This window comes from Purpureocillium takamizusanense, chromosome 3, assembly GCF_022605165.1.
Source record: "Purpureocillium takamizusanense chromosome 3, complete sequence".
Classification (NCBI taxonomy): domain Eukaryota; kingdom Fungi; phylum Ascomycota; class Sordariomycetes; order Hypocreales; family Ophiocordycipitaceae; genus Purpureocillium; species Purpureocillium takamizusanense.
The window spans coordinates 2,563,429-2,584,521 of record NC_063070.1 but is presented as its reverse complement, the minus strand read 5'-3'; the positions used below and the strand labels follow the sequence as shown (position 1 = coordinate 2,584,521).

General features: G+C 60.2%; 4 protein-coding genes across 6 annotated transcripts; 3 read left to right on the top strand and 1 right to left on the bottom strand.

Moving 5' to 3' along the window:
• The first annotated feature begins 245 nt into the window (after positions 1–245).
• On the top strand, positions 246–5,186 carry JDV02_004376 (uncharacterized protein). 2 transcript variants are annotated; one of them, XM_047985589.1, is made up of 5 exons: positions 246–763; positions 954–4,158; positions 4,210–4,303; positions 4,426–4,496; positions 4,548–5,186. In XM_047985589.1, exons 2-4 carry the CDS (start codon positions 988–990, stop codon positions 4,431–4,433), a joined length of 3,273 nt encoding a protein of 1,090 aa, XP_047841566.1. In that variant the 5' UTR covers positions 246–763; positions 954–987; the 3' UTR covers positions 4,434–4,496; positions 4,548–5,186. The 2 variants fall into 2 exon arrangements, with proteins under 2 accessions (XP_047841566.1, XP_047841565.1); XM_047985588.1 differs by having other exon boundaries at positions 4,210–4,347.
• Positions 5,187–8,022: 2,836 nt separating this feature from the next.
• Positions 8,023–10,367, top strand: JDV02_004375 (uncharacterized protein). Of its 2 annotated transcripts, XM_047985586.1 has the most exons (2): positions 8,023–9,532; positions 9,616–10,367. In XM_047985586.1, exons 1-2 carry the CDS (start codon positions 8,501–8,503, stop codon positions 10,105–10,107), a joined length of 1,524 nt encoding a protein of 507 aa, XP_047841563.1. In that variant the 5' UTR covers positions 8,023–8,500; the 3' UTR covers positions 10,108–10,367. The 2 variants fall into 2 exon arrangements, with proteins under 2 accessions (XP_047841563.1, XP_047841564.1); XM_047985587.1 differs by having other exon boundaries at positions 8,023–10,367.
• Positions 10,368–17,920: 7,553 nt separating this feature from the next.
• On the top strand, positions 17,921–19,153 carry JDV02_004374 (uncharacterized protein; the record flags this gene model as incomplete). The annotated part of the gene is made up of 3 exons (XM_047985585.1): positions 17,921–18,260; positions 18,333–18,410; positions 18,474–19,153. The coding sequence occupies 3 exons, from the start codon at positions 17,921–17,923 to the stop codon at positions 19,151–19,153; spliced, it is 1,098 nt and encodes a 365-aa protein (XP_047841562.1).
• Positions 19,139–20,541, bottom strand: JDV02_004373 (uncharacterized protein). The gene is made up of 2 exons (XM_047985584.1): positions 19,915–20,541; positions 19,139–19,681 (listed from the first exon to the last, which is right to left on the bottom strand). The coding sequence occupies exons 1-2, from the start codon at positions 20,330–20,332 to the stop codon at positions 19,434–19,436; spliced, it is 666 nt and encodes a 221-aa protein (XP_047841561.1). The 5' UTR covers positions 20,333–20,541; the 3' UTR covers positions 19,139–19,433.
• Positions 20,542–21,093: the final 552 nt, after the last annotated feature.

Sequence of the window (21,093 nt, the reverse complement as noted above, 5' to 3'; positions counted from 1 at the left end):
CTGAACATGGAAGCGAGGGCATCTCTGCGAAGGGTAGGCAGTAACTAGGAAGAAGGCAGACGGCTTGCTTCCATTGGCATCCAGCGAGCGCCAGACTCTCGTTTTTGTTGGCTACGGATAGAGGCGGTGTCGAGCACTTCATAACCTGCCTCAGGTAAGGTACCTGGGTCTCCGTGACTTGACTTTGTACGGAAAGTGCAGGTGCTCTGGACGCAGCAGTTGCGCGATAATAACCTCCCCTGACAGGACGATGAAGCTCCTGCGGGCGGCCCTTTTTTTTTCTTCCAGAGATCCCCTCTCCTCGTCGCCACGTTAAGGTAGAGGCCCGACCGCCCGCCTACCGGCACGCGTGCGCCCACCGCCACATCCCCATGCCACGCTATGCCACCCCAGCAATCCACCTCATGCCATCCCGTCCTGAGGGCCAAGGCCACCGCATCCAAGCTCCCTCCTCGTCCCTCCACACCTGCTTGCTCCTCCCCCCTGGAACATTTTTCCACCTCCCCAACTCTCCGTCGCGTTCTTCTTTGCCGCTGCTGGTTTACACGTCGTCTTCTACCCCCCCTCTCAATCGCAGTTCGGTTGGTTGGTCATTCGAGGGATCCAGGAACCTCACGCGTGCCTGGCCCCCCCTTTTTGACCCTGCTGCTGCGGATTGTGCTGCTGCTGTACACCCTCTCCTTTTCCGCTGCGTACGTACTGCTTGTGTCCTGTGAGCGAGCTCGACTGCCGCACAAACGCCTTTGTGCTACCAGACAAACAGGTAAGCTTGGCATTGGCCTACAAGCTTCCGCCTCTCCGTCGTTCCCCCATGCATCGATCCATCACTGTCTCTGCGGCGGCCCTTCGCGGACCCTTACTCCCCATTTCAGTGATTTGGTCACCGATGCTTGCCCCTCATATAGCTGTGGTCCGCAGTCCTGGAGCTTCCGCTTGCTAACAGGACAATGCAGCGTCGCGTCGCCTGCCCACCGAAAGCGAAATATAATGTCTGACAACAAGGAGAACGTCGAGGTCGCGCCGCCTCAAGACGCACCCCCCGCCGATGCTCACGCCGAGCCGTCGACGCCCAAGGAGGCGACGCCAACCCCCGAGGGCACGCCCAAGGAGGCTCCCAAGGAAACTCCCAAGGGAACGCCCAAGGCCAACGGCGAGTCCAAGGCCCCGGTAGCTGCTAAGCGCCCCGGCACGGCCGCGACCTCGACCACGACCACCCGTCGCCCCGGCACGGCCTCCTCCTCCACCGGCTCCAAGCCCGCGACGACCGCGGCGACGACCCGCACCGCCGGTGGCATGGCCAAGCCCCCTACGCGTCCGCCCACCACCACCACGACAACTGGCCGCCGCTCAACGGCTGCCTCTATCTCTACCGCAAGCCACCGTAGCCGCCCGAGCGTGAGCGCCAGCGAGGACGAGAAGAAGCCGACCTTGGGCTCCGCCGCCCGGAGGACCAGCTCCATCATGTCCAGTCCTGGCCGGACCCCGACCGACAAGAAGCCGGCGACGACGACGACGACCACCGCCGCGGCCGCTGCTCGTCGGCCCACGGCTTCGTCGACTTCTGCGACCGCGAGCCCGAGGACCTCCACCGTTGCCCCTAGGACCGGCACCACCGCCACCTCGGCGACGCGAACGGCCACCGCGTCGCGCTCGGCTGCGACTACGGGCACTACCGAGGCTCGCAAGCGACTCTCCACCGTCGGCGTGCCCGCTGCCGCCTCTGCGACCCGAACGGCCACCCGCCCCGCTGCTAGGTCCGACGCCTCTACTGCTTCTACCAAGGAGCTCGAGGATCTTAGGTCCAAGGTCGCCGCGGGCACTGCTGAGATTGAGACCCTGAAGGCGCAGATCAAAAGCTCGGAGGAGACTATCTCGGAGCTCCGCGAGCAGCAGGCGGCTAGCGCTCCCGCTCCGAGCCAGGATGCCGAGGAGAACCCTGCCCAGGACAGCGAGGACGCTGTCGCGGCGCTCAAGTCGGAGCACGAGGCGACCGTGGCCACACTGGAGGGCCGCGTGGGCGACGTTTCCGACAAGCTGCAGGCGGCCGAGGCGGAGCTTGACAAGCTTAAGATCGACCTGGCGGCTGCCATTGGCGCCAAGGACTCGGTCGAGTCCGAGCTCGAGGCCGTGAAGAAGTCGCTGGAAATGATTCAGGCCGAGAGTGACGAAAAGCTCAAGGCCAGCGAAAGTGCTCTGCAGAAGGCTCTCGATGAGCAGTCCGCAAAGATCGAGGAGCTGCAGTCCTCCTTGACCGGGCAGCACCAGAGCACCATCGAGGAGCTAGAGGCTAAACACAAAGAGGAGCTTGCCAAGGGTCAGAGCGATGCGTCATCGCATGAGACTGTTCTGTCTGAGCTCAAGGCCAGCCACGAGACTGTTGTTGCTGATCTTCAAAAGAAGATTGACGAGCTCACCGCCTCGCACGAGGCGCTGGAGTCGGCGAACAGCGACAAGTCCCGCTCCGAACAGCAGGCTTACAATACGCAGATTGCGACATTGGAGAGCGAAATCGCCGAGCTCAAGGCCAGGCTTGAGATGTCCGGTAAAGCTGCCGAATCTACCAAGGGTGAGCTGGATTCGTTCAATGAGCAGCTCGCTCAGATCCAGAGTGACCTGGCCGGCAAGGAGACTGCCCTTGCCACGGCTCAGGAGCAGATCACGGCACTCGAGGCCAAGTCCACCGAGGCGCACACTGCCCTGGCCGACAAGGAGAACGAGATCTCGAAGCTCAAGGCCATGCACGACGAACGCATGAAGAATCTGTCACAGGACTACGAGAACGAAATCGAAAGCCTGCGTGGCGATGCCTTCTTCAAGCGCAAGTTCGAGGAGCTCGAGGCTCAGCACAATGAGCTCAAGGCATCATCTGAGGAGGCGACCGCCAGCGGCGGCGAGGCCCTCGCCGCTGCAAAGGCCGAGCACGCCGCCGCCGTCGAAGCGCTGGAGAAGAAGGAAAAAGAGCATCAGGCGACGCTCGATGCGCTGCGCGCGAGCCACGCCGAGGAGCTTGAGTCTGCCAAGACCGGCGCGTCTGCGGACAAGTCGGCGCACATTGGCCAGATTGAAGCCCTCAAGTCCCAACACGCCGATGAGCTGAACGTCGCTAAGGAGCAGAGCGAGGCAGCTCTCGCAAAGGAATTAGAGGCTCTCAAGGCCTCTCACACCGAGATCCTCGACGCGCTCAAGAAGGAGCATGCCAACGAGAAGGAAACGACCACGGCCGCCCACCTGGCAGAACTGGCTTCTGCCAAGGACGCCGGCTCCAGTGCCCATGTTGCCGAGCTGGACAGCGTTCGATCCGAACTTGAGGCAGCCAAGGCCGAGCTGGAGAAGGCGCAGGCTGAAAGCCTGGAGGCGGTAGAGTCGGCAAGGCAGGAGCTCCAGGAGAAGCACTTTGCCAAGGTTGAGGAGCTCATGAACTTCAACTCGGAGGTCATGGAACAGCTGGAGGCAAAGGGCGTTCAGGCAAGACAGGAATTGGAGCAAATGACAGCGGACCACTCCAAGTCCCTCGAGGATGCCATCGCCGAGTACAAGAACAGCAACACGGGTCTCGAGGACAAGATTGCACAGCAGGCGGAGGCCAACGCGAGGTTGGAGAAGGCGCTGGAAGACGCGCAAGGGGCTCTAGCCAAGGCACAAGCCGAGGTGGAGGAGATGGGCCAGCAGCTCGCCCACGAGAAGATGGAGCGTATGACTGCTCTCGCTGATCTGGATGCGCTGAAGAGCGCCAAACCCGACACCTCCGAGGCGGATGCCCTGCGCCGGGAACTCGAGGCCCTGAAGAAGTCACACGGCGAGGCAAGCTCGTCTGTGGAGTCGACACTCAAGGCCAAGCAGGACGAGGTCGACGCCGCCCAGGCGCAGCTGACGGCAGCCCATGAGACCCTAGCCGGGATGAAGGACAGCCTGGAGCTTGCGCAGAAAGAATTGGAGGCACACAAAGCGGAAGCGGAGGCCCGATCCAAGACGGCGCAGGCAGACTACAAGGACCTGAACGACAGCATGACAGCGCTCGTTGAGGAGGCCAACACCAACGCCAAAGAGCTGCAAGGGAAGCTGGAGGACACGGTCAAGCGGGCCGAGGACATTGAGAAGCGCGTGAACGAACTCGAGGCGCAGCTCAAGGTCAAGGAGGCCGAGGTGGCCGAGGCAAAGGTAAGATGATGAGGCGAGGGGACTTTCGAGCATAGCTGACCGCGGCTACAGGCAAAGGCCGGCAAGCCTAAGGGGCTGGCCAGCAGCCGATATGCCGAGGAGGGCGGTGACGAGGCTGCTGGAACAAACGGTGATGAGTCGGAAGGTGAGGAAGACGACGGAGACCACTCTTCAGCGGCATTGGCTTCGGTGCGAGAGCCCCTTGCTTACGCGGCTGCTTGCGGTGCTCGACCTGAAGGGACGTGCGCTGACATGGCTTCTCTTCAGCTAAGTAAAGCGCGCCTCACGGCGAAGCAGATTGACGCCCTCGACCGTGAAATGAGGGACCGCAACCTTCAGTAGGTGCTCCGCCGGTCGTTGGAGAGGCCAAGCTGACAATATGTGATTAGGCTTCTCAATTCGATCACGAACCCAGGGACCACGCAGACGTCATAGGGCCGACGACAGCCGACGAGCTAATCCGGCTTCAGACTGGCGTGCTCCCTTTGTTTCTTTTGTGTGTGTGTGTGTGTGTGTAGGCAGCGCACGTCTCTGGAAGGCTTTGCTCGTAAATACCCCTGTGCTTACCTCGAGTCAATGATTGGTACCAACTGCTTGGCCGCGGGCGAATGTGTTTATTAGCGGCGCAACTCGGTGTGACGGAGTGGTAGGCGACGCAGGTCACTGCCAGGGAAAGAGGAAGTTGCTTTCTATTCTGGGCGAACCTTTTGGACGTATATTGATGGTGATGGGAAACATGTCTAATACGAAGGAGGCGCTTGTAGGGGGCGCCGGGCGGGACGGGCAGGGCACCGCACTGCAACGCACCGCACCGCTCTGCACTATACAGCGCAGCGCAGCACAGCTAGTCGCGATTGAGCAATGACGATACCCCCTCCATCTCTTCCCGGATCTCACCTGGTGGCTCCGTTTCTTTAACGCCTCCTGCTACTGCTGCCGCTTCTCCTCTTCCTTGATTTCGCTGATGAATAGCGGCGGCGTGGCTGGCTGGGATTTTTTAAGGTTAATTCGCCAGCAGGGACTAAGGCAATGGGGAGGGCGGGAAGATGGATGGAGGGAATGCTCCGCGGGTGGGTGGAGGAGGAGCGGCCCGGCGCTGTCGGGGCGAAGAGCCGCTCGTCCAGTCGCCGTAGGCAGGGACCCTTGTTGCCGATCGTGACATAGGACAAGCCTGTGGGACGGTCGCGCGGGCGGCCGTGGATCGGAGATGGATGGATGGGTGGATGGATGGATATGGGGGCATGGGGCTAACGGGGGGACGACGGGGGCGGGCGGCCGTCTGCGTTCGGCGTATACATGGATGTGGGTGTAGGCTTTTTGTCTTTTTGAATATTGACATGGGCATTAGGCAGGGAAGAGTGAAGGAAACGCGGGCGTGGATGGAGATGACGCGGGCGGGCGGGCAAGACCGGGGGGCGATGTTTGATTGAGGTTTATACTGTAGTGGAATATAGCCATGGATGATGATGAGGGTGTGGTGTGAGATGCGCGATGAGAGGGAAAAGACACATTGGCCGTCATCATTAATGAGTCCGCACTTGCGGGAAACGTCATTGGGGGAGTGAGGGAGCCAGAAAGCGGCAGTGGCATGGGAAATGAAAATGTGTGCGTGAAAGGAAGATATAATTTACCGTGGTCTGCTGATGTAGATGGCAGGTAGCAGCAGCACTTTGGCTTGTTGGTTTCGTCTGCAATTATAGATCAAGTAGGACTGGTGGTGCAAGGATTCTCCCCTGGCATTGCGCTGTTGTGAAGCAGAGCCGGCCCTGGACTCGTGCCATGTCGAGGTGTAGGATCATGGGGGGGGGGTGATTATGTTGTTGCTGGTCTGGGATTTGATACAACAGATGTCGCGCGTGGCAGGGCACTGCCGGCAGGGGGAGGGGAGAAGATAAGATAACAGATGGTAACGTACGTACGTAGATGCGCGTCAAAGGGGGAGGGATAGTCCGATGGGACGATGTCAAACAGGGAAGGCAGGCATGCATGTGTCGTTGCTTTGCATTATTACTGTTGTGACGCGTTGGATTTGCTCGGTGGTGTAGGGTTGGGTTGGCTCCCCGGGCGGGCGGGTGTGGGTAGTACCGGCAGTTCGTGAGTGGTCCATACCTGTAGTAGAGAGACCCGAGATGCCGGGGAGCCAGGATTGGCACTGTGTGTCCGGCTGTATCGGAGCCCGTGGGTGTTCGACCTTGATGCAGCTGGAAGCCAAACCAACCAACCAACCACCACCACCGTGACAGCTCCTTTTCGTCGTTCCCGCCCTGCCGGCGTCGGCATCCCGCCTCCTAGACGACTTGTTGACGTGCAGGCAACGACGACAAAGGTGGCTCAAGAGAGCGGCGGCGGCGGCGGCGGCGGCGGGGGATTCCGGCTCCTTCTGTGTTGGCAGTGCTGTAACGTTAGCAGTACTATATCGTTCGAGATGGCCTGTACTTTTGCTGCAGTCCACGTGCATGCATACGAATCCAAAGCAAGGGGGATATTTTTTTCTTTGCGCAACGCTGCACCCTTGAATGCATTCTCCAAGTATATCCAAGGGGCTGGCAGAGAGGGACAGGGCCCGGCGGCATGGGACGCGGGCAAGGCAGGCAGGGGAGGGAACCCGGACTTTGAGCTGAATGCCGCGATGCCGTCCTCGAAAAAAAGATGAAAGAAAACAAGGGTTTTGTTTGGTGGACGTTGTCTCGCCGCCGCCGCTCCCCGGGGTTTCCGCTCACCCGCGAGCGAGCGAGCGAGCGAGCATGCACGCACCGACGCACGCACGCGCGCCGGTGGGCATACATGCAGGGGCAAGGGCAAGAAAGGGTGCCCTGCATCTATGATGGTACGTACGCGGAAGCGCAGGTGCATTCGAACCGATGTAAAGACAAAGCCAACATACAAGCCAGCTACGTATAGCGTACACAATAGCAACGCGACATTGGGACGACGACAAGGGCCCAAGCAGAGTCTCGCGTCACTAATCGTCGCGTCGGGATAGGCCAGCGACATGCCGGCCTTCACTTGAAACCGGCGAGCATTGAAGTAAAGCCTCCTTCCACGCTGTTGGGGCGGGAAGGCGGGGGCTCCTTCCGGCTTCTTCCTCCTCCTCTCGGCCTTGCCGTCCCGTCTGGCCGGCCTGCCGGGATGCGAGGCTACACATGGGCTGTCTGTCCCTACCGCGCGTGCGGCTCTGTATATATATCGCTGAAGGGTGATATATGCGGCCTTTGGCCTCCTTCACGAAAGGGGTGCCGAGGTCCCAAGCCGCATCGGCGGCCCGGGGCTGCTGGTAATGAAGGAATCGCGCGTGCGTGCGAGCGACAACTTGCGATGCCGCCGGGGGTCCCTGGATTGAATTTGATCTGTCGTGGGCGCCCGCCGAAAGGACCGGCCGGCCGAGGCGGGGCGGCATTGGAAACACCCATGCCGTCGTCGGGCGAGCGAGGGTGCGGGATGATGAGAATGATAAGCTCCAAAGACAATGAGAGGGCGAAAGGGGGACGCGGAACGCCACGGGGTGGAACCGCTCCTGGTCTCCGCGGACGAACCCGTTTATTACTTTTTAATTCATACTATTCCATGGGGCCACTGCAACTGGTCAATATGTTACAGAGGTACGCACTGCTGTTCACGGAATTCTGTGCTCTGCGATGGGGAGTGAGAGCCAGAGGCGGCGCTCGTATGTGAGCATGCGTGCGGAAGTGTCTGTCTGGTCTGTGTGACTGTTGGCCTTCAGGCTGAAGGAAAGAAAAAAAGAAATGGGTGAAGAATTGATGACGTCGCCGGAGCGTCCGGGTGTGGCTTGCTGGGCTGGGGGGTCTCGGCGCAGGGACGTCATCTTTCCATGGTCTGGTCTCAGCCCGGAAACGCAAGTCGGCGCGCGGGCTTGTTTGCCTCCCCAGCAGGCGGCGCGCACTGTGCCCCGATGCTTCAGCTCCGGAACGACCTGTTCTCGATTTCTCTTCCCAAATTCTTGCACCATAAACGACAAAATACCATCGGCGAAACTCTCAGAAGCGACGACTTTTTCTGTATATCCCTTGTTTTGACTACGGTTTCCGTCGAGATTGGTTGAGACACGGCATCCGTCCGGCTTGCCTTGTTTTTTTTTTTTCGCCACAGTCGCAAGACAAGGTAGCACAACAAACGGTTACCAACGACCGGATAGATCCTCCAACGACCGCGGCGACGACGATAACGGCGAATCCCTCCTCTCCGGTCGACACGCAACGCATGGATGGCGCGCACACGACGCCGCGACTCGAATTGACCTTTCGCAGCACGCGCGCATAGAGTTGCCCCTCCTCCTCTTCCTCCTCCTCCGCCCCCCGGGGGGACAGAACACACGGATCAGACGATGCCCGAGGTCCGCCGCGGGAGCCTGCAGGTGCAGTCCGACCCGGCATTGGCCAACGGCCTGGGCACACGGACGAACAGCAGTGGCGGCGGCGGAGCAGCGGACCGAGCTGCTGTTGACGCCAATGCCTCTGCGACTGACGACGATGGCACCGCCGCCAACAACTCCACGAGGCCAGGGCCCGGCAGCGCCGGCGCGCGGGACGTGAGCTTCAGCGACGTGCGCCCGCCCCGGCTGGTCCGCCTCGACTACCCCCACCGCTCCGCCGACGACGTGCCTCCTCCCCGTGCTAGGAGTCCGGTCGTCGGCGGCGGCGCCGGTAGCGCCACGGCCCCGACGTCGCCCATCTCCCCGGGCAGCAGCAGCGCCAACCAGCAGCTGCCCGCGTTTGGGCGGATGAGCGTCGACGCGCCCCGGCGCAGCCTCTCGTACGCGCTGCGCCCGCCGGCCGAGGCCTACTACGACTCGCGGGCGGCGACGCGCCGCGAGTGGCAGCGCCGCGGGCGGACGCTCGAGGAGTACTACGACGACAACCCGCAGCTGCTGCCCCAGCTCCCCTTCACGTGGCACCACGGCTGGCGGCGCTGGCGGCTCTTCATCTTCGCCTTCCTCGTCTTCGTCGACGCCTCGGCCCTGCCCATCGCCCTCTACTACGGCCTGCACTACGCGGGCCACGTCGAGGGCTGGATCATCTTCGCCGTCGTCACCACCATCTGGGGCGGGCCCACGTACCTCGAGTTCGCCATCCGCACCCTGCGCCTCATCAAGAAGGAGCGCTTCTACCGCCCCCTCGGCACTGACAGCCGCTGGTGCTTCGACATGCTGACCTGGGTCTCCGTCGTGACCATCACCGCCGTCACCGCACTCTTCGTCGTCGGCAGCGCCCCGCACATTGTCTGGCTGCGCGTCCTGTGCATGCCCGCCCCCGCCATATTGTATTGCCTCGGAGGCTCGCTGCTGCTCATCACCCTCTTCCACGCCATGGCGTGGCCCGCGCCGTTTCGCATCAGCTCGACGGCCAAGGGCGAGTTGGTAGGTCGAACCGAGAAGAAAAAAAGAGAAGCATGTCACTTCGTACCGTGCATGTGCTGACGTCGATGAAAACAAAAAAACAGGTCCACCCCGGCGTGTACTACTTCATCGAAGACGTCGTGGCCGTCAACGCCGGCGCGGGCCGGCCGTACCGCGAGGCCCTTGCGGCGCGGTACCGCGCGAGCCCACGCTTCCGGCGGATGCTGTACGTGCAGTCGCTCTTCTGGTCCATCCCCGCGCTGGTGCTGGCCGTGCCGCTCACCGTCATCGCCGTCATCCACCCGGTGCCCGCCACGGCCGCGTACGGCGTATGCTGGGCGGTGCCGTTCCTGTGGTGCGCCCTCTGGGGCGCCATCTCCGTCTGGTGGTGCAAGCGCGACATGGTCCGCGAGCGCCTCGAGTGGGAGGCCGACACCACAGGAGGAAGCGGCGGCGACGGATTGACCACGGCGGGCTCGGCGGCGGCGGCGGCGGCGGCGGCCATGCGAGAGGTCAAGGAGGGGACGGCGAGCCCGGCGAGGAGCGAGACGGCCGGCACGGGGGGCAGCGGGAGCGCCGGCGGCGGCACGGCCTAGAGGCGGACAGGAGTAGACGATGGCTGTTGCGGGCGTGGACGAGTACTAATGGGCCGGCGCACACAAAGCGCCGCCTCCTCCCAAAGCATGTTAATTAGAGGGCGTATGGCGAGGCGCAAACAGGTTGGATCTTTCGACAACATGGATACCACTACGTACCTACGTACTAGCGGCGACGACAACAGCTCAAGCACATCATCATCAGCGTATGTACTACACTGCATCAAAAGAACACATTAATGAAAATTCTTATTCCCGCGCGTCTTTTGTTTCTCCGAGGCGTGTCATCCTGGCCGCCGCCGCCGCTGCTGCTCCGCCACCTTTTTTTTCTTTCGTTTTACGTTTACGTATGTACGTACTTCGTACCTCGTAAGCGAGCGTGCCCGCATACGCACATGTACGAAGTACATACACATACACGTGCAGTATACCTACGTATGTGCTATATCGGCCGTTTCCCATTTCCGCCTGGAGCGAACATGGGGCGATGAAATGTCTGAAGTAGGCCATATGTCCGTTCCCTACGTATTTGGTCGCGCCCCGAGTTCAGGTCTTTGCTGCTCCCCCCCTCCCCCCCCCATGGAACCGGCTCATCACCGAGTGAAGAGCCTATTGCTGCTGCTGCGTAGGTACGCAGTTTGTGGATGATACGTTGTTGCGTCCCCCCCCCCCGCTTGATAAAGTGTCCATGCTACCTAGGTAGGCAGGTAGGGGCGTAGTCAGACCTTACTAACTTGCTAGATATTTCTTGGCCGTGGCCCTTGCTTGCTTGCTTGCAGGGAGTGTGCGCGCGCGAGCTCCCACGCGTGGGGGACGTAATAATAAGCACTCCCGCACTCCCGCACGCAAGCAGACCCGGCCGCCGCCCTCTGGGACCCGAGCTATACGCGTGTAAATTACACGTAATGGACGGCGGGCAGGCGGACGGGCCAGCGGGCTTCTTCTCTTCCCTGCCCGGGGCACCTGGCACCCTTCGCTGGGCCGGTCTGGGCAGCTAGCTTGCCAGCCAGCCAGCCAGCCAGCCAGCGAGTTGGGGGCAATTGGGGCCAAGGAATAACTCATTTGGAGGTGGAACTACTACTACTCATAAATGAATTGAATTAAAAGGGAGGGAGAGATGGAGAAATAAAAAATAAAAATCAAACTAAAAAGGGCCACGACAAAAAAAGTGATGCGCATTGCCTTGCCTCATGGCGACGGGTCGCGCCAAGGGAAGACACAAGGTAGGGGATTCCACGATGTTGACCGTTTTTTGCTCTTGTTTCGGGTTGGAAATCAATAATGAGGCCATCAAGGCTCGTGAGGACCGTGACTTTCCCCCCCGCTGTCGTCATTTGAGTAGCTTGTACTGTAGCAGTAGTAGTATCTAAAAATTGCCGTCCGTCTGTGCGGCGGCTCCCCCGGAGGGGGGTGAGGGGGGTGGCATAGGTAGTCCATATCGCATCATCATTAGCAGCTTGACTCGGCAACGTGCGTGAACCCCCACGATGCGATGCCCGGCCGCACGCAACGGCCACGGAGACGACGACCGACGACGGTGGCGGCGGCTGTCGCCGGTAATGGGCCTTGGCTTGGTGGTTGCTCATCCATCTACTTGAGCTTCTGTCTCTCATCTGGTTACAGTACCCGGAGGTCTGATCGGCCGACCCAAACCTGGCTGCAGTGAGGTACGGATGCTCATCATCATGCTTTGTGCCCATGTTCCTGCCCATGCCCTTGCTTGCTTGCCCAGTCGTGCGGGCTGCCCCCCCTACCCATGTGGAAGTAAGCCCCCCCCCCTGGTTTCCGATGGGGGAGAGCGTGGAGGGTAGAATGCTGATCGGTTGTGGCACAGACGTTGCCCTCCAGGGCTCTCTGTCCCCCGCTGTCTGTCTGTTTTCGGGGGGGACCGCCCCCGCCATGCTGGTGGGAGGTGGCCGTGGGGGCCCTCCCAAAGAGACACACAAGCTGCCTTGGTGTGTCAATGCATGAGTTGCTCTGCTTCAGCATGCGTCTCGCAGCTGTCATTTGATTATTAGAGAGGACTGGGCGCTATGGCATGATGTCACACAGCCCCGTACCAGTTTTTTGAGAGCACTGCCGCCGGGATGAGATGCGAGCCTTGGTCTCTCGCAGGGATGCCTCATCTTTTATCGATTTGATGATAACGACAATAACGACGACGACGACAGCGGAGAAGCTCAACGACGTGCAATCAAGTTAAAAAAGAAGGACCACGACTTGACATTCAACGTGGGGGGCGTGGTGGTGGTGGTGGTAGTCGTGACACGTACCGGGGGCGGATCTTCCCGCCCCGCCGCACGTTGAACGGTATAGTACCTACGTTGAAGATAGGATGATACTAAGCCTGCGGGTGATCTTGTCCCAGGTGCTGTAGATGTAGAGCATGCAGACATGTGATTATTCGTCGAATGGTGGGAGAAAGGCACCCATGTAAATTCAATTGCCCGTCGCCAGCTCAGTGCTTGGCCAGATTTGTCGACTGCGCCCTGACGGTTCCACCACTCTCTGGAGGAGAAAAGTCGCGTGGGCTGAACCAGGCCACCAGTGCAGCACAACCGCAATAGTGCGTATCGACTTTGCGTTGAACTCCAGATCTTGGTACACCGCCGGTAGAATGAGCCACCCTACCTGCTCCCACGGTGTGATTAGACTGGCGTCAGTGCCGACGCCAAAAGGGCCCCCATCAGGCTGCCTGAGCTCCGGAGGAAGAAAACCCAAAATAAAAAAAGAGGAGACCGCTAGAAGCACAGCGGAAGCAATGGATCCCACGATTCGCGGCTGAGGCGATGGTCGCTGCTATCGGGGTTTGATCTCCGTCCATCCCTTGTCAGGGAATCGCGGCTTTCCCGTCCGCACAGGTCGCCGAGAGGGGGGCGTGGACGGGGGCTCGCACCGAGCTTGGCGGCTCTGCGTGCTTGATAATAATACCCTCCCGCGATGGGTTCATGCAAAGCTTGCTTGTCCCCGTGAGCCTTAGTACTCTCCACCGGAGCCCACAAGCTTGACGACTGACGACGACAGCGACGAAGGGGCGGACGAGCGGCAACACGTGCCGTGCGTGTCAGGGGAAAGTCTTTGTACCACGTATGCCCAACGGGCCGGGGGCTGCACGAAGCTTGGCAACGGTCGTACAAGTATCGTACATACGAGCAGATCTGTCGCGCGGAACTTGACACTAGGTTACACGGGCCGGCTGTGCCAAAGGCATTTTGAGCCGCCTCGCATACAGACGAGGAGCCGCGCGAGTAGCGAGTCAAGTCTGCAAAACCGGCGGAGACTTGGGCCGCCAGCAAAAACCGGCGTCAATGTAACCCGTGGCGAGGCAAAGCAGAGGCAACAAGTGACATGAGATCCTGCTTCACGGAGTCGGGACTGTGGTCGTGCGATTGGCCGGGGAAGCGCCTCGTCGGCGGAACGCGATGTCAAAAAAAAAAAAGTCAAAATCGCCGTTTCGTCGTCGTTTTCCCGCAGGCTTGTCGTTACCTCAGCTTGACTCATACCAGGTCTGTGAATAGTACCTACGCATGCACCGACGTCAGCAGTGGACAGAAAATTGGAGGGTCAAGGTTTCATGTACTGTGATGGGGCGGCGGCGTGGTAAAGTCACTTGTTGACCTACTTGCTGCCAGAGCCGGGCGTCGAGGCCCTGCTCCATCCATCCATCCATCAAACTGAAAGGCGACGGACGCAACGGAAGGCGAGGTAGTGGCCAGGAGCAGGCAGAGAGAGTGGCGGGTGCGTCGTTACATTGCAGATCCATCCGCCCCGTCTGGGCTGCTGTAACCATCGATGCCGACCTCGTCCTTCCTGGCCGTCCCCACGGAAAAACCTCCATCGGGACTGGAGTGGGATGGATGGACGGTGCTCCAGCCAACGCCAATGCCCACGCCGCCTGCGGCCACGCCTGCTGTGCACGGGCACGGGCATGGGCACGGGCAGGGCTGGCTGGGCCTGCGTCACAAGGCAGGTGCAATATCGTCATCCCACGCGCACGCCGACCGACCGACGAGGGCAGGTGCTGTAGTTATTCGTGCCACCAAGTAACGACAACGACAAAGCAACAACAGCGGCAGCCACCCATGATGCCGCCGCCGCCACCGTCGTATGAGAGCACAGAGCAGGGAAGGGCTTGTGCTTGTGCTGGCGCTGGTGCTGGCTGCCCAGAACGGAAAGCTCGAGTCTCCCGACGCGACGAGGGTTTGATGCCGGCATGGCATTGCATGTTCGTCCATACTACCCCAGCTGCTTAGCAAGTAACTACAAGCAGGTAATACCAAGCTAAGGTCGGTACGACATGAACATCGCCTGGCAAGTATAACTGATGGAAGTGCGGTCTGCGGTTGCCTCGTGCTGCAGCTGTCATGGCAAGAGCCGCCCAGCGGCTGGTTGGGCCTACGTTGCCAGGGCAGGCGCAAGGCGCTCGGGGCGCGATACGGAGGAAAGCGCCATCACCAAACCTGAGGACGCTGGGCATTACATGGGACGCAAGAAAGGAAAGTCCTGCGAGGTGGCTGATGGGGGCAGTACAGCCGTGCGAACGGTCGTGGAATAATGTCTGTAGGTACCTCAGTCCTGAGGTAAGACTACCTTAGACAGTCGGTTTCACGATCTCGTCGACTCTACTCCGTACAGTTTGTCTCTCTGTCTCTTGTCCAACCCAGCCGCAGTCACTACCTACCCAAAGGTAATAAGATATCGCCGGCAACGCACTCGAGCCCTCGCCTCGACATGCATCCCTGCGTACGTACCTACTCTCATGCATGCGCTGGTGTCTGGACGCTTGCTGAGCCTTGGGGCGGTGCGCGCGCGCGACGGGAGATCTGACGGGACCTCGAGTTCCGTCCAGCCAGCCCACTAGGTCGGGCAACTCGATGGAAACCCTCCCGCCGCCGTGTCTCTGGGGCGCTCTTCTAGCGCCCGTTACGGAATAGGCGCCCTGAAACAGTTGCTGGCGGGCCCCTCACCTTCGTCTGCTCACCCCTGGCGCCGGGCTGGGCTGGGCGCCGCCCGTTTTCACCTTAATCTCACCTCTGGGCAGCTCGCCTCCCCGTCGGTCGACTTTTGCCCCCCTATCACGGCTACCACGCCGCCCACGCGAAGAGTCTCCGCCCACGACCTCACTTGACCGACCAATCGCGATGACCTGGTGGGAATCGGCGCTTCCCCGATGCGATGCTAGGGACTTTGACCCCGACCCGACAGCCTTGACAGCTCCTCGTCGACGCCCTGACCTTGCCCGATTGACGTGGCGTGCGTCCACACGGTGCTCGGCTGTGCCATGCTGCTTGCTGATTGTCCCGCAAGCTTCTTCTATGGCATGAAGCTGGCTCCATCGAGACGGGGCCTCGCGAGACCAGGAGCAACAGGCCATCGTCACCGGAACCCACTCGGCATGTCCCCATCATTGCAGCCTTATGGCTACCTCGGCATTCGCACCGAAAACGGCCAGCATCTTCAGCAGAACAGAACCTTCTTCGTGCCCGTCGACAAGTTCCCTTGATATGCTTCTCTCGTCTTGGGCGCGCCAGGTGGTGTCAGGTCGAGACAACCATGGGCAACCCATCTAGATGGCCGCCTCTTCATCTGGCCACACCCGGCCAGGCATGGACCTCCCAGGCGACTTCCATGTGATTGGCGAACTGCTCTTCGTGCCATGCCACTCGGCCGACTTCCCTCTTGACCCTATCCCGGTCAATATACTTCCTCGAGTATACGCACTCGAGGGGAGGGGTGTAGGCAGGCGCCAAGCTCCTTGCTCTCTGGCTTGCAAGCGCGCGTTGCCCTCTCTGTCCCAACTCGGAGTCCACGGGTCACTAAAGTGCGGAGCAACAGGTCATAATGTCCGGAGCGGCACCTGTACTCATACCCACATACGACGGAGGTTTTCATGAGCACACCTCTCGGGATCTTGGGACGCAGGAACGCAACACCACACGCCCTGCCCCCTCCGGCTTTGGTTGCCAGCCAGCAAGCAGCCCTGGCCAGCCCAGCCGACCGCCCACCACCCTGGCGAACTTGCATGGGATGCCTAACTCATCGGCTACCCCTCATCATCTGAACGCCTCAAGACCTTTTGAGAAGCGTGGATTGAGGAGCTTGTGCGAGCACTCGCGTCGCGGCCGTTGCAACCCTGGCCGCCTCCATCGCGTGCTTGCACGGGACAGATCTTGCCTGCCTCTCTCCAGCTTCGGGAAACCTAGTTCTCATTGGCTGTGGCAGCCTATCCACCCGGCCATGCCATGTGTGCGCACGAAAGAAGTAAGGGCACGCAATAAAGCACGTACCGAGTACACGTGCGTTCTCCATGCCAGATATAGCCCAGGTCTCTCATCAACCATGTGCTGCTCCGCCGGTCCGCGGTCTTGGGACCGGCTGCTCGATGGGGATCTCATCTGTCCATCCCAAACAAGTTTCATGTATCAGACGCCCCCTTTGCTCCTGCAGAGGCGGCTCCTGGGATTGTTCGCAACAACCGAACCGCAGATGGTATGCTCTTGGGCCAGCTCTGCCCGCCCCTGCCCAGGCAAGAAAGAGCAGGGGGCACTACGAGACTTGGCTTCAGACGCCTTTGTCCCGACTGGTCGACGGTCTACCACTTTGAGTTGCCATTGCCAGCTTCTGGGGCCCGTCATGTCGCTTCCCGCCTGCCTGACCCGAGCCTAAACCAGACTATCTGCGTGGGGGCCCCCCCCCCTGGTTGCGAGACCCGTCCTAATGCCGATTCCACTGCAAAGCAAGGGTACTGCAATGTTGCCAGCGGGCACAGACCGAAGTCCGAGATTTAGAGTCCCTGGATCGGCTCCGTGAATTCGTGCGTAGACGAATCAGTGGACCGCTTCTGCAAATAGCAGACCGTTGTTCAAGTCGCCACGGCTCCTTCTGGACCGCCGTACGGGATTTGCCGACTCAGAGAGGAATGCTGCGTTGTTCACTCGACGATTTTTCTGACGCCATCGTACATCAACCGACGTCCCCGCGGCCGATGAAGCGAGCTGTCTGACAGACTGATACAAGCCACGGAGATCGCGCCGTTCACCCTTGACCATCTTCGTCAACGTCCAGCCACCCTCGAGCGGAATCTATCCGGCCAACCCGCCCGCGCAGTGCCGTTGTTTTCCATACACACGCAGACGGACGTCTTTCAGCTTCTGGAACCTTGAACCGTCACCTACCGTCCCGCCAATCCCTGGCGGTAGCGTCGAGGTTCCCTGTCTTCGTTGGGGGAGGGGAACCTTTGCACCCAGTCCAGGTCTCGTACTTGCTTGCCACCGCCTAAAGGGCCCTCTCTGACCCTGGCCTGGCCTGGCCGGCTCACTCGCCCGAACCCGCGTTGCGGGTTTGCTTGCTTTCTCGCCGGCCTGCTGCGTCGGCAGCGACGAGCTGTCTCTTCTCCCACCGCCCACCCCCCGCAAGGGGCACCACCAACACCCAAGACCACAGGAACGCGTCGCTCTGGGGTCGACCAATCTAGGTCCGCGGCAGGGGAGGACTCGACAGCAGACTGCCGACTCGTCATTCGGGCTGGTGGTATCAGAGGGGACTCAACGCGCGCACACACACACAGGCACACACACACATCTTGCAGGCAGCCCGCATGATAATAGTGTAGCCCTTTTTGGAGTCTTGCTCGTTTCGTGTCGCCACGCCCACCCCCAAGGTCGTGGCTTGTCCTATATCCACAGTTGGTTTTATTTGGGACGCTTTCCTGGCGGACTCTCGAACCATCCGCCTTTCATCTTCCAGAAGACAACCAGCAACTCGAAACTGTCCAGGGAGCGCACTACGCGTCTCTCTGCCTACGTCTATCTGCATGGGCCTGGTACTCGACTGCCGACAACCAGAAGGCTTGCTTTCTTGGGACCGCAGCAAACTCGACCACCGATCACGACCCGACCTCACCATGGCTGGGAATAGCGGCGGCTATCTAGATTTGCCTTTCCTTCAGCCCGGCCGTCATGCCTCGACTTTCCAATATCTCGGCGGCGGTGAACTGCCACTGACGGCTGAGGATCCGCAGCAGTCACCGCAGCAGCAGCATCCCCATCAACAACAGCAACAGCAACATTACAAGTTCCAGGGCGATCCGCAGCGACAACTGACCCTAAGACAAGCGCCAATGCACGCTCGAGTGGCTATTGGCAAAGAAAAGGGTGCGTTGTTTTTGTTGTTGCGCAAAAAAATTCAAACCGAGTTGCTGCGTCATCGGGTGCTGACCAAGCCAGACCGCAAGCCGATCGATCCGCCTCCCATCGTGCAGTTGTTGGACAAACGACATGATGGCAAGAGCGGACTATACGACAGTATGTGATGGGAAAAGTCTCTTAGATACGAAGCGTACATGGCTAACTAGCGCCGATGTTTAGGCCCCTACCTTTTCATGACATCCACGCTGGTTTCGGAAACGTATGGCGAGTCGTCCAACGACCAGGATGTGCCGTCAAACTACCTCGTCGGGTCTCTGGCCTCGTCAGTCCACAGACTACGGGACACAGACAACATCGAGGGCGGTTTCTTCGTCTTCGGGGACCTTTCCGTCAAGCGAGAAGGGAGATTTCGATTGCTGTTCACACTGTACGAACGCGACCACCACAGCTCGATGCCCAGTTTCAACTACGTATCAGAACTCGTGACCAACGTCTTCACGGTGTATCCTACAAAGCTCTTTCCCGGAATGGCAGACTCAACGCCCCTGACGAGGACGTTCAGCGACCAGGGCGTCAAGGTCCGACTTCGCAAGGACTCGAGTGGCATGGCAGCGAGAAAGCGGAACAGGAGCGCCACTGAAGCCACTGATAGCTACCTCGAGAGGCAGCCGAAACGCTCCTCATACGATCGAGAACTGCCATTGAGCAGCAGCAACTACTCGCTGTCTACCGACTTGGGCCACATGGACCCGTTGGGTGGGAGCCACGGTGTGGCTAGCTCGGCGCCGTCAAGCGACTTCATAAACGCGCCGGACGCATTATCGACGACAAGAAGCACGGGCCTGGACTTGCAGCTATCGACAAGTGGCTACTACTTTACCGGGCCGCAGTACTATTGAGCAGGGTTGCGCTGACGCAACGATTACCCCTGAGAAGTCGAGGCCAAAGGCATAGAAAAATAGATTATACCCCTGCGAGTCGGCGTTGAAGGGAGTTTGAAAATTTGTACATTAACGTCCTTAAAGTTACAGTTGACAGGTTGCAACATTTTCGAAATTCATAACGGGCGTCAGCGAAGCCTCCCCCCTTTTGTCGTTCCAATCCCCCAGAGCCGAGAGTCTGAAGTAAATATCGGGCGCTGGCATCGCGTGAGCAATATTACAAGGATTGGATCGGAAGCTAGTTCTTCGCTGGTCTCAGCATCAGGACGGTTTCTGCGTCGGTAGGCCCGCTCCACTGCGACAGGTCCGTAACGATGGTGGCGACTCGGCGGAAGCCGTTCTTCTCGTACAGCGAGACGCCTTCCTCGCTGGCCTCGAGATACGTCGGGAGGCCGAGGCGGTCGGACTCGACGGCGAGCTGGCGCAGAAGCATGGAGCCGGCACCCCGGCGTTGGTGGTCGGGGTCGGCATGGAGGAGCTTGAGGTCTGTAGCGGGTTAGGTTCTGGGGTTCTCGTGTCGCCATACCAATGCCAAAATTCATTGAAGGGGAAGAGCATGTGCAACGACACGCGCTCTGCTATATGAATCAAGCGGTTCTGGAAGTGACGGCGTATAATTGGACCGCGCTCCCAAGACATGAATCAATGTGTAGCCTTCAAGGGCTACAGAGGTGGACAGAATGTATAACAAATGGAACAGGGGGGTGGAGGCCACGTACAAGCATGTGGCTTACCAGCCATTCGGGCGAGCCACTCGTCGCGCAGCTTGCCGAAGAAGAGCTCGCAAGCCTCGGGGTTCGTGCCGGGTCCCCAGGCGGGCCGGGGGGGCAGCGAGTCGCGAGGCGTGGTCCAAAAGTAGCACATGGTGAAGGCGATCATTTCGCCGTCGTTACCGCCATCGCTGGCTGGGATGTCGGTGTCGACGACCTTGAACCAGCGGCAGGCAGCGGGGTCCTCGCGCAGCTGTTCGAGGAGGGTGTCGACGCGGGCATCGTCCGGACCGGCGCCGGGGGCGGGGTCGGGGAAAGGGCCGGGGAAGAGGGCGACGCTGTAGCGGTTGGGTCCGTAGGCGCGCTTCTCGATGGCGACGGAGCGGTGGACGTCGGGGGCGGAGGCGGGGAGAACCTTGAGGGGCATGGTGGATACGGGAGCGGCGAGCTGTGCGCGGGGTGTGGATGGGGATGGAAGGGAGGGGCGAGAAGGAAGGAGAGAGAAAGAAAGTCTGTGTTGTTGTCGGGGTGGGTGGGTTTGCGTCACGTTTGATATTCGCGGAATTTGACCTAGTTATTCACTAGAAAGCAAGAGTGCACGTAGTTGGTGATGGGCTTCTGCTGGACCAGTGGTTTTTTTTTGATTTTATATACCCCAGCATCCCCAGGTAGGTAGATGCGTTACGAAACGCCACGTACCTAGCAGGTATTTAGTAGCGGATGGGGCTGGGCTGTGCCTTGGGGGAAGAGGTTCGCTGGCCCCATCCCGCTGCGTCGGCGAGCCGGTTCGGGAAAGTCGGCGCCGCCGTCGCCGACGCCGCCGCCCTGAACGGGGCCCGCCGTTGGCGTCCGGGGGAGGCGGCCTGTCGGGTCCCCGCAGCTCTGGGGGGATCTTCGTTTTGAGCTCGGCACCACGGGGAATTTTATTCCGGCTGAATCTACGAAGTACCTACATGCGAACTACGGACGATCGACGTCTGCGGGGCAAGGCTGGATTCGCACGACTAGATACCTACGGTAGGAGGACTGCTCTGATGCATGCTATACTTGCTGGAAGCATCTTGCACTCTGAATCTCACTTGCCCATGTTCGGCTTTGTCGTTCTTGTGTCGTAGGATCTTAGGTGCAGCCGTGATAGCACTTCCTACATGGTGCAAAGTACGCAGATGGAGCGCGCACACAAGGACG

Excerpts from the sequence above, each read along its gene's own strand:
- JDV02_004376 (XM_047985588.1), top strand. The coding sequence starts at position 988 with ATGTCTGACAACAAGGAGAACGTCGAGGTCGCGCCGCCTCAAGACGCA. Across the intron at positions 4,159-4,209 it reads CCGAGGTGGCCGAGGCAAAG|GCAAAGGCCGGCAAGCCTAA; the intron begins GTAAGATGATGA and ends CCGCGGCTACAG. Across the intron at positions 4,497-4,547 it reads ATGAGGGACCGCAACCTTCA|GCTTCTCAATTCGATCACGA; the intron begins GTAGGTGCTCCG and ends ATATGTGATTAG.
- JDV02_004373 (XM_047985584.1), bottom strand. The coding sequence starts at position 20,332 with ATGCCCCTCAAGGTTCTCCCCGCCTCCGCCCCCGACGTCCACCGCTCC. Across the intron at positions 19,682-19,914 it reads GGCTGGTAAGCCACATGCTT|ACCTCAAGCTCCTCCATGCC; the intron begins GTACGTGGCCTC and ends AACCCGCTACAG.
- JDV02_004375 (XM_047985586.1), top strand. The coding sequence starts at position 8,501 with ATGCCCGAGGTCCGCCGCGGGAGCCTGCAGGTGCAGTCCGACCCGGCA. Across the intron at positions 9,533-9,615 it reads CGACGGCCAAGGGCGAGTTG|GTCCACCCCGGCGTGTACTA; the intron begins GTAGGTCGAACC and ends ACAAAAAAACAG.